This window comes from Saccostrea cucullata, unplaced genomic scaffold (genome assembly GCF_032062105.1).
Source record: "Saccostrea cucullata isolate Sc308-1 unplaced genomic scaffold, CSIRO_AGI_Scuc_v1 ctg184, whole genome shotgun sequence".
Taxonomy (NCBI): domain Eukaryota; kingdom Metazoa; phylum Mollusca; class Bivalvia; order Ostreida; family Ostreidae; genus Saccostrea; species Saccostrea cuccullata.
The window spans coordinates 1-13,377 of NW_026926406.1; the positions used below are offsets into that span (position 1 = coordinate 1).

General features: G+C 32.8%; 1 protein-coding gene across 1 annotated transcript; it reads left to right on the forward strand.

Moving 5' to 3' along the window:
- Positions 1-403: 403 nt before the first annotated feature.
- On the forward strand, positions 404-12,476 carry LOC134271600 (deleted in malignant brain tumors 1 protein-like; the record flags this gene model as incomplete). The annotated part of the gene is made up of 12 exons (XM_062753801.1): positions 404-548; positions 660-823; positions 1,997-2,141; positions 2,513-2,676; positions 3,254-3,398; positions 3,666-3,829; positions 4,049-4,193; positions 9,707-9,870; positions 10,248-10,392; positions 10,516-10,679; positions 10,824-10,971; positions 11,958-12,476. Coding segments are annotated over 12 exons (1,865 nt in total), but the record flags the coding sequence as incomplete, so codon positions are not given.
- Between the last annotated feature and the right edge of the window lie 901 nt (positions 12,477-13,377).

The following is a 13,377-nucleotide window of genomic DNA, read 5'->3' on the forward strand; positions in this document are numbered from 1 at the left end:
TAAATGAATAAAAAAAAGTCTCAATATGAACACCTTTATATGATATATTTTTCTCCAAGTCCAAAAAGCGGTTTCTGTAAGTGTTTAGAGCTTCCTTAATGTGTTTAATTTATTTTCTCTCATTTCTTGTGTAACCTGTATGTTTGTTTGGATTTTTGGGGCTTTTTAAATTTACTTTAAAGTTCATTTTCAGTCCCAAATACTATTAATTATTTTCGAGCTAAAAAATACATTTTTTTTTTTTACATTTTTAAAATTAAATTTTCAATAAATGTTTAATGATTTTATTTTTATATATATTTTTCTTCTTCTTTTTTTTTTATTTCAGTAAGAATTAAAAAAAAAATATCGTAGACTTTATCGAAAAATGATAACAAGATGTAGTTTCGCCTCTCGCTTTCAGGTCTGCCTGTTAAGCTAGTAAATGGACGTGATACTACAGAAGGTCGACTGGAAGTTTTAATTAACAATGAATGGGGGACCGTTTGTGACAATGAATGGGACGACAACGATGCCAAAGTTGTCTGTCGCAATTTGGGACTCCCCAGGTTTATTTTATTTATAAATACTGAACATTTTGATCAAGCCCTGCAATAATTTAAAAATAAACGAATGTATGTGAATATATTTAAAGCTTGGATGGATAAATGTTCTTGCAGTGCAAATGCTGTATCTCGAAGATCTTCATACTTTGGTCAGGGCGATGATAAAATATGGTTTGATAATTTGGACTGCCTTGGTACAGAAGATGAAGTAATGAACTGCAGTCACGATGGAATCGGAGTTCACAATTGTACTCACGACAACGATGCTGGAGTCAGCTGTAATATTCTAAAGAAGTTTTAATTACACGTTTATCATTACAATACCATTTATAGTTTATCATACCCCGCTTGAAAAGTGGGAGGATACATAGTAATTGGAATGTCTTTCCTTTCATCTGTTATGCTTTTGGGTACCAATTTCTCGCTTATCCTCTTACACCATCAAATAAAATTTAATAAAACTCTCACAGAATCCTGTTACATAGTGCCATTGTTCACCCCTACTTGACTTTGATCCCACACATATTTTAGGTTTCCCAGGCAAAACATGTACACTGCAATTCTTTCTTTAATATTGGAGAGTACACAAGTCTTATCCTCAACCCCTCCCATATCACTGAATAAAATTTAATAATACTTTCACAGATTCGTTATTACATAATGTTATTGTGCACCTCCCATTTTACTTTTCAGTTGAAACTTAAATCAGACCCCCACAGAAAAATATGCATTTTGCCAATATAATCATATGGGAGGCAGGGAGTATCATTTAGTGAGCTCAGTGCTCACAATACCATTAGTTCTATTTCAAATTATTTGCCGTTAAACATTCCAAGATGAGGGAATAAAACACATTTAATTAAGAACTAGAATTATACATGCTCCTAATTGTGAGTAGATCAATCAAAGACTGATGTGACATTTCCCTTTAAATACTACCATTTTTGTATTCAAAACTAACACAAATGAAATATATGGAGATGACGAACAGTATTCAAGCTCAAAAGTCCATTCAAACAGAACAAATCAAGTGCATCGCAAACATGACCTTCAGAACATCAGAGGTGGGATCAGGTGTCATGGAGGAGTGAACATCCCCTACCGACCTGCAATGTGTTCATGGTCGGGAAATAACATATAGACCCATCGACAAATCAGTTTGTGAATTAAAGCCTAACAATTAGTAATAAAAATATCAGTCTGTATGTATTTGACTAAGCGATAATGACTGTAACTCCTGACATGATCATTATGTCGACCAAAAACGTGCAACATGATGACTGAATTTAACCGAGACTGTTGAAATTCTTGTTTCATCAACTTGTTTATCAATACATGAATAAATGCCCTCTTTTTAGAAATTTAAACATTGAGCAATAACCAACAAAAAGAAATATATCAATATAATATTAGGACAGAGAAGAACGTAATAGTCCTTTCTATGTTATAAGGCTTACATACCCGCCTGGTGGGAGGACGTGATAGGACAGAGGGTCGAGTTGAGGTTTACATCAACGATGAATGGGGTACAGTCTGTGATGATGACTGGGATAACAGCGACGCTCAGGTTGTCTGTACTCACCTGGGATTTCCAAGGTATGTATATAATCGAAATTGTGATTGAATAGCAAATATCGAATAAATCCCGAACTGGGAATTTTAAATCACCCAAATGAAGTCAACAGAATGAATTAATTAATTCCTTAACCACACCCCCACACCCTAACAGAAACTTGATTATTATGATTTTTACATTTTTGTAACATCATAATTTTGCATAGAGAAGAAACGACAACAAAAATATGGTTTTCTTTAAATATTGAACGGACAAGATAAATGGGGAACGCTTCTTAAAACTCCAGCCCATCAAAAGTACTGTATAAAATAAAGTATACAGTAGATTGTAAGATGGGAAAGAATTCAATAATTTTATTGTATATGATACAAAACATATTCGTTTAAAATAGCTTTACAGGAGTAGCGCTTGGATCTGCCTCTTTTGGACAAGGTAGTGGGCGTATCTGGCTGGATAATGTTGGATGTACAGGATATGAACACGATATACGGAAGTGTCGTCATAGTAGTATAGGAACAAGTGACTGTCACCACAGCGAAGATGCTGGCGTCAGGTGTAAGTAAGAGCTAAAGCTTTATAAGCTGTAACTTTTGAAATTTTTTTGTTTCGAAATTGTAATTAACTTTTTCGAGGATAGAAATAAGAACATTTAACAATTTTTGTTTTTCATATTTGCAATGGAAAAACTATTTCTAAGGTTTGATTAAGCAAATTGAAATCAGTATCGTTCTACACAATTCTGTGGTTTCTTTTATGAATACTAAATATTTGATTTCACAGAAGGCTTTCTACTGAAAAAATTTCAATTCTTTATTTAAGTCTTGTACATAAAAAAGGTTTAGATAACAAACAAATTTATCATCATGATTAACATTTTAGCAGCAGAAAAAGATTTTCAAAAATACAGTTCATACTCTCAAAATTGATCCCTAATGATATAATGATTATTTTCTAAAAGAAAATTTGTTTTCATTTACTTTCAAATCTGTTTTAAGCATTTTCTTCTTTTTTAAATTTTATACATTTCTTCAAGATTATTGAATATCATAGGCACATTCTTTATATTTTCGCAAAAATTATTGTATCATGACTTTTAGTGTAAGCTTATAAAATTTCTATGAATGTATATAAGGTGTACCCCTGCGCCTGGTTGATGGGTCTTCAAAGAGAGAGGGTCGAGTTGAGGTATACATGAACAACCAGTGGGGGACCGTCTGTGACAACGATTGGACCAAAAATGAGGCACAGGTTGTGTGTGAAAACATTGGATACGCTGGGTTCGTAACATTTACTGGAGCATTATATACCAAATAGAACCACTGAGTATTGAATGCCTTAACTAGCTAGTAATCACAAAATGCCCACAGTTCATGCAGCAAATGAAACCTTACCCACATGCACTTGTTTCGAATATTAATTTTTAGCCCATTGTATTTTTATTATCATACTATGGGTTAGAAATGTATTTCCGAAATAAATACCTGTGGGATAACTTTAACTGTATAATGCCCAATGGTCTTTGTCAATGTTCAGTCCTTTTGTAGGTATAATGCTGTAGAGCGTCGTTCTGCATACTTCGGGGAGGGCAGTGGAGATGTTTTATTGGACGAGGTGCAATGTACAGGAAAAGAGAACGACCTGCTATCGTGTAGTCATGGATATGTGGGCAAAAATAACTGTACACACAACAAAGACGCAGGAGTCAGCTGTAATTACTGTTCTTTGTTTAAAAAAAAACTTTAAAAGAAGTATTTAGTAACCATATCAAAGTTTTTATTGGTAATCATCATTTTTATTATTTGTTTCATACATTATTCTGAAGGCCTGTCTAAAACATACATATTAAACTCTTTCGCCTTACATTATTTTTACATATTCTAATACTTCAGTAACTTGTTCTTTCATTAAGCAAATGTCATCATTTCAGGCCTTTCCGTTCGGCTGGTTGGAGGAAAAACTCCGATGGAGGGTCGAGTAGAGGTTTTGATAAGGAACGAGTGGGGGACTATCTGTGCCACAAACTGGGAAAAGGAGGATGCTGCAGTCATTTGTCGTATGTTAGGATATGACGGGTTAGAGGAACACCCAAACAATGGGTTCTAAGTTTTATTTTACTAATTCCAAAAAAAAAATTTTATCAAGCTTCTGAAATGAAATATAGGAAACACTCTTAGTAGTGATGTGAAGCTAACTTTGTTGGCGAAAGATAGAATAGGAAAAATATATCCCCTGCATTTTACTTTCTGTTCATTAATCTTGTAAAAAGGTTCCATACATTGTTAAGCGTTGTTGGTATTAAGGCTGTTGCCTGATTAAACGAAATTAAAGTGTCTACTTGAATGACCACCTAAGTGTCTAAGATTCTTCTACATGTACTTAAGTTTCATACCTTCACTTTCGGGTATATTGTTGTTATTCTAGTCCGTTTATCTGTCTCTCTCTCTGCTTGAAACTTCTCTTTTTAAGCATTGGCCATCCATTGGTGTCTTAAACATGTGATGTTTAGTACTCCTCACGATAAATGCCAAATGGACGTCACAATTAGATGTATTTTTACATGATTCCCTGAACTCCTGTTTTTGTCTGTGTTTGAGAGAGAGAGAGAGAGAGAGAGGAGGATGTATGTTTGTTGTGTTTGTACATGTGTTTTGCATGTGTGTGTTTTGGTAGCCATTCATCTTTTGAATTCGGTAATGAGCAATAAGGTTTTTAATTATTTATTTCACTGGGGATCACAAAAATCCTTTTCTGAGGAAAATTAGGTTCCCTATATACTCCTCTTTGTAGTAGACCATTCTAATTTTGGAATGTGATTGATCGTGTATTGTAGATGTACCAACTCGTTTTGGAATTCTGATTTTTACCCTGCAAGACCAACAAAGGATCAAAAAACAACGTTTTTCTATGAAAAACCTCCTTTCTCTGAACTTTGCTTTAAATTTATGCCTTAGTCAGTTTGCCTGTTAGCTGCGGAACTGTAGCTCTCTACTTGAGAAAATTCGGACAGATAAAGCAGAGAGCTACATATACAGGCGTTGTAAAAACCATCTATTTATGCTGCCTATTTTTTATCGCTCACTTGCTTATTTGTTTTCCCTCGCTTTTAGAATGGTATCAGATAATTACTCGTATATTTAACTACTATAATTGATACTTTTTTCACCTTTCAACGGACCGAAATACTAGCAATCCTTTTTGGTTTTGGAATTTCGGTTTTTTTAAAAAAAAAATTTTTAAAATCCCATTTAGACATTTCCAAAGACAGCCCGTTGGGACCGTTGAAAGGTAAATGAAATTCTAGTATTGGGAATAAGAGATAAATTTATGGTTAATGATCGGATGCCTTAGTTAAAGCTTGGGAATATACCAGAAATAATACTCGAAGTGATCGACAAAAATCGGCGGCGTAAATAGAAGGTTTTTACAACACTTGGATCTGTAGCTCTCTGCTTAATCGGTCCGAATTTTCTCAAGCAGAGAGCTACAGCTCTGCAGATATTTGCCAGTGTGACTTACATGAGAAAAATGGTTTCAGAATGTTTATTTTAAGCATGACGAGGAGAAGGGAGGGGAGTCGAAAGACGTTTCAACCCTAAAAACTGGTTTGTTGTGCGTCACCCTTATTCTATGCTGTAGATATGGCACGCCAAATTCACAAAAATGAGCTAATCATAGTTTCACAGTCGATAAACTAAGTTTATCGGTTGTAAACTACAGTTTACGGACTGTAAACTATAGTTAACATCGTTAATCTATATTTTACATCTGTGAATCATAGTTAACCCGATAATCTATGTTTCACAACCGTAAACTATACTTAACACCAAAAACAATCATTTGCGATTGCAAAACATAGATTATCTGATAAATACAGTTTCACGATTGTAAACTATGGTTTACAACTCTTAACTATAGTTAACGATCGTAAATTATAGTTTGCAGACGAGAATCTATGTTCATCAACAAAATCTATTGTTAACGTTTTATTACAGACAGATAAACAGATAAGCATTCGTAAACCATAGTTAACAACCGTTAAATATAGTTTTACAGATGAACACTATACTAAACAAATTGTAAACTATAGTTCACGATTTGTTAACTATAGTTTACAGTCTATAAACCTAGTTTATCAATTATGAAACTATGTTTAGCACGCCAAATTCCCAAAAATGAGCTAATCATAGTTTCACAGTCGATAAACTAGGTTTATCGGTTGTAATCTATAGTTTACGGACTGTTAACTATAGTTAACAACGTTAATCTACATTTTACAATTGTAAACTATAGTTAACGCGATAATCTATGTTCCACAACCGTAAATTATACTTAACATCAAAAACAATCATTTGCGATTGCAAAACATAATTTACCTCATAAATACAAATTCACGATTTGTAAACTATGGTTTACAACTCATAACTATAGTTAACGATCGTAAATCATAGTTTACAGACGTGAATCTATGTTTATCAACAAAATCTATTTGTTAACGTTTTTTTTACAGACAGATAAACTTTGATTAGCTTTCGTAAACCTTAGTTAACAACCGATAAATATAGTTTTACAGATGAAAACTATACTTAACGAATCGTTAACTATAGTGTACGGTTTGTAAACTGTAGTTTACAGTCGATAAACCTAGTTTATCAATTGTGAAACTAGGTTTAGCTCATTTTTGTGACTTTGGCGTGCCATATGTAGAAGATTTATCTTTTGGAAAAGAATTGGTTTCATGCTATAATTTTGCAATAATGTTTAAGGATTATCATTTTCAAAATTAGGGCCATGAAGTGGATAGGTATGGGTTTGTTTCTACAAATAAGATACGGAGATAATGAACAGTATTAAAGCTTATGAGTCCAATTAAACAATACAAATCAGAGGTGGAGCACAAAATGGGTCTCTAAAACATCAGACGTGGGATCAGGTGCCATGGAGGAGTGAGCATACCCTTCTGACTGTTAAGACCCAGCGTGTACTCCATATCAGGTGGGATCAGGTGCCATGGAAGAGAGAAAATACCTTTCTGACCGGTACGACCAAATTTGTATTCCTTGTCGTGATCGGGGAAATCGGAAAATCAGTGTGTTGATATTAATGGCCTAACAATTATTATGAAAATTTATCAGTCAGCATTTGACGTACGGTAGGATTCTCCTCACACAAAACTGTATTTCTTGTATCTAAAAATTTATGAAAATTTCACAGAATCAAGAAGTGGAAGTATCAGTTAGATTAGTTTTGACCGTTTTATATTAGAGTCAAGGTCAGATCAAGGTCATTACCTTTTCCCTGGACATTAAGAATTAAAATGACTGCATCCAATCATGCGATAGGGTCTTCTATTTAAAAGATTAAAATTAATGTTTTTCTTTTTGCATAAAAAGATATTACTATATACAATGTAGGGTCTATAAGATGATATTACCAAATTGACACCAATAGTTTATCAAAGATGAATTTTGGCTCATCTGAATTTTCTCTATTTTTTTCTTTAAGTTTTAGGATATTTAAGTACTTTTTATATGCACTCTATATTTTATTTTTTCTTATTTTCACATATTGTAAAGAAGTCATATAGAGATACAAAATGATACAAGACCAAAAAGTCTTGACCGTTTACTAAGAGAGTAAAACACTTTCTATGGTTTTTTGGCTCGTATTTCTACTTAGATTGGAAGCATTCAAAAGCTAACATTATTTTAGTTCGTTTGGAAAATCATATTAACTGAGTATTTGTTTTAAAACTTCGGTCCCTTATTATTAATTTAGCCAACATTCGAAATATTCTTTGATTGTGTAAAAAATTATAACTAAATTCGTTGTTCTATAATAATTTTGAGAGGCAGAAAATAAAATATTTTCATACGCCACCATTCCGCAAAAAATATAGCCCCTGCTTGCATGTTTTTGAACACAATTTACCATTTCTATTTAAAGTTGTACAATTGTGATGAGGAAAGAAAAATATAGTCTTTTAAGTCTCTTTCACCTAAATATATAAGACATACGAGGGTCATTCAAAAAATACGTAGACAATGTTCCTCATCGTCACATTATTATTACAAGATTATAGATCAACACATTTTCGTAAATAAAAACATTCAATTTGTCGACCTGTGAAGTTTCATTCTATTTGATTCAATTGAACTCATGCTAGCCAATTTTTAAAGCAACATGTTTTTGTTACCACGGAGCAGGATTAACCAACTTTGTAACGTCAAAACAACGTCGAGAAAGTTTCTCAAAATTAGTCTGCTTTTTTATTTCATATACAGTTTGTAGAGTCTTCTCCATTCATAAAAACGTATCCATAATACTAAACACTTTGTTTGCCATCAATTGTGCAAATAGTTTAAACTAGATTGTCATTGTTTTCAAATTCCTTAGGCCTACTGCGGAACCCTATTACTTCCGAAGCAGTGAAACGCACATCACGTTTAATGACGTTCTTAACTCTTTTTACAAGATTTTCAACTATAACCTCTTTCTTTCCAGACCATCCATCGTTTGATTTAAACTCACTACCACTCAAAAATTGTATTTTCCATTTGATACAAATACACGGCTAATTTTTCATACATTTTTTGGTTTACACAGATTTTTTTTTAAGTTTGTTAAAGAAGTTTCCCGAATGGAAAACCAATCTTATTACTACTCGCTGCTCCGTCACCTCCTACAACGTCATGGTTTTTTGTATTTTTTAATCAAGTCCATATATGTTTAAAGACTGATACGTTTTAAACGAAACGATATATTACAGTACCTGATAGCATCCGAAGTAATACAGCCAAACTGAATGTAAACATGTAAATTTCATTTTGTTACTACTCCATTTATTCGATTACTGGCTATAGAAACTACAAAGTGAAAATTAGTAAAATACTCAATTTTGACGTTGCTCCGTGACCCCATTTTTGCTGTTCTAAATCCTTGATAATTTGTACGAATATGAAGATATATTCCATTTTTTTTTTAATTTAAATTATTCAAATTAGTTGTTTAAATATGTGTACCAAATTTGGATGTAATATGACGTTAAATAACAAAGTTACGACAAAAATATGTGTACCAAATTTGGATGTAATATGACGTTAAATAACAAAGTTACGACAAAAGTCTACGAACTTTTTGAATGACCCTCGTATAAGCAAACATATACATTGAATAAATCATCCACATGTACTCATAAACCATAGAAGAAATCTATCTTAATGATAGATTGTACTTGTTGGCAATTGTATCGACCAAAGAACTTGCAAAATGTTGACTTTCATTGAGGGTGTTGGTATTTTTGTTTCATCAACTTTTTAATTAATAGCTAGTTTCGAAATTGTTTGTATGTAGGGTAATTATGCTCTTGCAATTTAAAATAGATGAGAGACATTGACCCCATGTTAAAGACTAGAGTAAATGTTTTTGAAGAACAGAACAAGCAAAGTATTATCGGCTCGACCCATCATCCGTTTTGTTTAGGACTTAAAAATTATTGTGAATAATTTTTAAATGATTATTTTTAGTAAACAATTGATTGAAAGCTACTAAACTTTTAGATCCACAAGCTTTACATTGTACAATACAGATTCTCGAGTATAGCTCGTTCTTCTGCGTATTACGGAAAAGGGAGCGGAAGGATATGGCTGGACAATGTAGGTTGCTCTGGTAATGAAATGGACATCCTAAAATGCAGAAATAATGGTGTTGGAATTCACAGATGTCAACATTCAGATGACGCAGGAGTGAGCTGTAAGTTTTTTTGGTTTCATATCTCTTTGAAAAAAAATCATCCATGATGATAAGCCCCTGTAATTGATTTTCAAGCACCTATTTTACTTCAAGGATGATGTGTGGGATTCTAATCTTTTTCAATGAATTATGAAGAACTAAAAAGAAGTACTTTCAAAGATTTTGTTCTAATTGAATATACCCCATGAATGGTGGTGGTTTTTTGTATAAGACTACTATGTGAAGAATGATGTTTGCAATTAATCGAGATTTACTGCTCAAACTAACTCTGTTGTGTATTATCGACGTATTCATTATTTAGAAAATAATAATGATGATATACTAGTAAGATGTACATTTATACTTATGTTTCCTGACTATATTACTTTTAAACAAAGGTGTCCCCACTCGTCTTGTGGGAGGCGGTGCTGAATACGAGGGTCGAGTGGAGGTTTATATGAACCAGGAATGGGGTACAATATGTGATGATGGCTGGGACGATACTGATGCTGATGTGGTCTGTCGTAGTCTGGGATATGCAGAGTAAGATACATATTTCTATCCCCTTGTTCAAGGATTAAGATTCATAACAGTAAAAATATTTTCTCTAAAATTGAAATTACATTAGTGTATATAATCACGATAATATTAATTTTCTTTTAACAGGAACATAGGAAAAGCCACCAATGCCTCAGGATTAAAGCGAGGAAGTAAAAATATTTGGATGACCAAAGTTGAATGTTCCGGATCAGAAAATGACGTCATTTCCTGTCCTCATGGCAGTGTAGAATTACGTAACTGCAGTCATGAAAACGATGCCGCCGTTAGCTGTATGTATCATATCTAATTGTAATATTGAAAACTCTATTCAGATAAAAAAAAAATGCAGTTTTTAATTAGTTTTTTTCTTTATAATTAAAATATTGATGTCTATATTTAAAAGTAAAGAAAATTAAGTGTACTAATTTTTTAAGGTTTTCAACGTATTCGTTTGGTAAATGGCAATCAGTTCGGTGAGGGTCGCGTGGAGATTTTTATTAATAATGAATGGGGAACAATCTGTGATGACAACTGGGACATAAACGACGCCAAAGTCGTCTGTCGTAGTCTTGGTTTGCCAAGGTATGTTTATATTTATTATAGTGATCACTGAACCAGTAGTAGAATTAAAGCATAGAGCATGGTTCAAAGAATGAACAAATAACGACAAAGAATTATTTTCTTTTTCTTAATACCAATTAAGTACTTCTCGAATTACAGGAAATGTAAAAATTCTTTATTTGCATAATAAATACATCTCGAATTATAAATCTCCTTCAAAATTTGAATTCTTACTTTTAAGGTAGTCCGATCTTCAGGTTTATAAAATTAGCAGTTAAGTAATCAAAACTACTCATAAAAGTATCTCTGAATCCACAGAATTACGTAAATTTATCCACAGTATTTCTTTCAAGTTAAAGATTAAAGTTATTCATATTATATAGGGAAAATTATCAAATCTCCAACATTTTTGCAGAAAAAGCGAATTGGAATATCAGCAATGTATTTTCTAATTGAAAATTTATCAACAAATATCGGGTGTATTTTAGGTTAAAAACGATAGGTATCCAGGCATTCAGAGAAATTTTCATGATTTTCATACTTATTTGGTATTTTTGGTCTTCTATATTCGTCATGTATTCTATAAAAGATAGTGAAAAGGGCTTTTGCTATCATTGCAAGACAACACAAATCACTTCTTATTTCATGTCATGCTAATAAGCATTGGTATCTAAGGCTGGATTCAAGAAAATTTTATTTATCTAAAACTGTTTTAAGTTTATTTTTATCTAAAACTGTTTTAATTTTTTTTCCTTTTATAGGGTATATATGTCAACTTTTGTAAGACCTTTTCTAAGACTTCCAAAAACCTTGAATCTTATAAAGATAAATAAAGATGAATAAAATGAAAATTGCTGCATGAAAAAATTTCATTTTCAAGCTTCATTTTGATGCATTTTAAATTAAATATTAATTTTTGGAGTTATCCTTCCTGGCTGAGGATCGGATATCCTTAAAGAGTACATTAATACACCTTTAATTGAATGACTTTCATGTTGTTCTTGTAGCTCTCGTGCAGAGGCTCGAATAAAATCGTATTTTGGAGCAGGTTTTGGACGCATTCTGTTGGACGATGTCAATTGTACGGGATTTGAAACGTCTGTATGGAATTGTATTCACCGAGGAGTTGGGGTACACAACTGTGGTGCACAAGAAATTGCTGGAGTAAGATGTAGATAATATCCCTCAATCGTTCCATTTTAGCTTTTTTTATAATATTAAATTTCTTCCGATGCTCTAATTGTGAATTGATCCCAGATAAAATTTCGTAATAATGTTTGATAGTGTAATATTATGAAACGATTTTTCTTTATTGTAAAAATGTTTTGCACATTAGTACTAGTATATTTACATTAAAATATCGATCAACAGATTTGCAAATGGGAAATGTACATACAATTCTACTCATAACTATTTTATTCTAGTTATCTTTCTTATCGTCTTCTTTCAGTCTGCTCAGTATATTCATATCCATGTATATATTGTGCACTTGTATGCTGCAAAAGCACTTCTTAAATATTACTACAATTTTGTGAACAATTTGTGAACAATTTCTGAAGTAAAAACATTAGGTGCAACGTTGTTTTGAAGATATGGGTTTTCGCCCAATGTCGAGTATGGCGAATCACACATGGGGAAAAAAGTTGGTATCAATAAACTTGGCCTTTGTTGCAGAGGATGGTGGACACAGTAAAAGTGAACAATCATCTGGCTGTTCGTCCTGCTATCTGTCAGGGAGGACTCAAACCTAACTAAAAGTAAACTTACTCCTCTATGACATCTTATCCTACCTCTATTCACGAAGTTCATGTTTGCGTTGGGTTTGAGACAGATTAAATTAAGGTACCGCGTTTGGCACTAGGTGCTGGCACGAAAAAGATCCCTCCCTGTTCAATGGCCCTAGGTGCCGAGTATAGGACAAAATTTGGATCTCTCCACCGGCAAGTGGTGGCGTCTACATATTCATGAGTGAAAACATTCTCAAGAGGGGCGTTAAACAACAAACCAACAAAACCAAGGGTACTGTTTATAAATAGAAATATAAAGTCATGCAATTTTAAAGTAAAAATTGGGAATACATGATTTGAAAATTAGGCAAAACTTTTCCTTATTGTTGCAATGACATAGTTGATAGTATTGGAAATTTTTCCAAACCACGATGTAGCAATGTAAATGTGATGGAACTATTTAGTAACAATGCACTGAGACATGGGCGTTGGGACATCGGCCTTAAAATAAATCCTTTTATACACAATATCTCATTACTACCTTACGTAAATCTAACAGTGAGGTCTTCATCACATTTACACCAAACTTTATACACAATATCTCATTACTATCTTATGTAAATCTAACAGTGAGGTCTTCATCACATTTACACCAAACTTTATACACAATATCTCATTACTACCTTATGTAAATCTATCA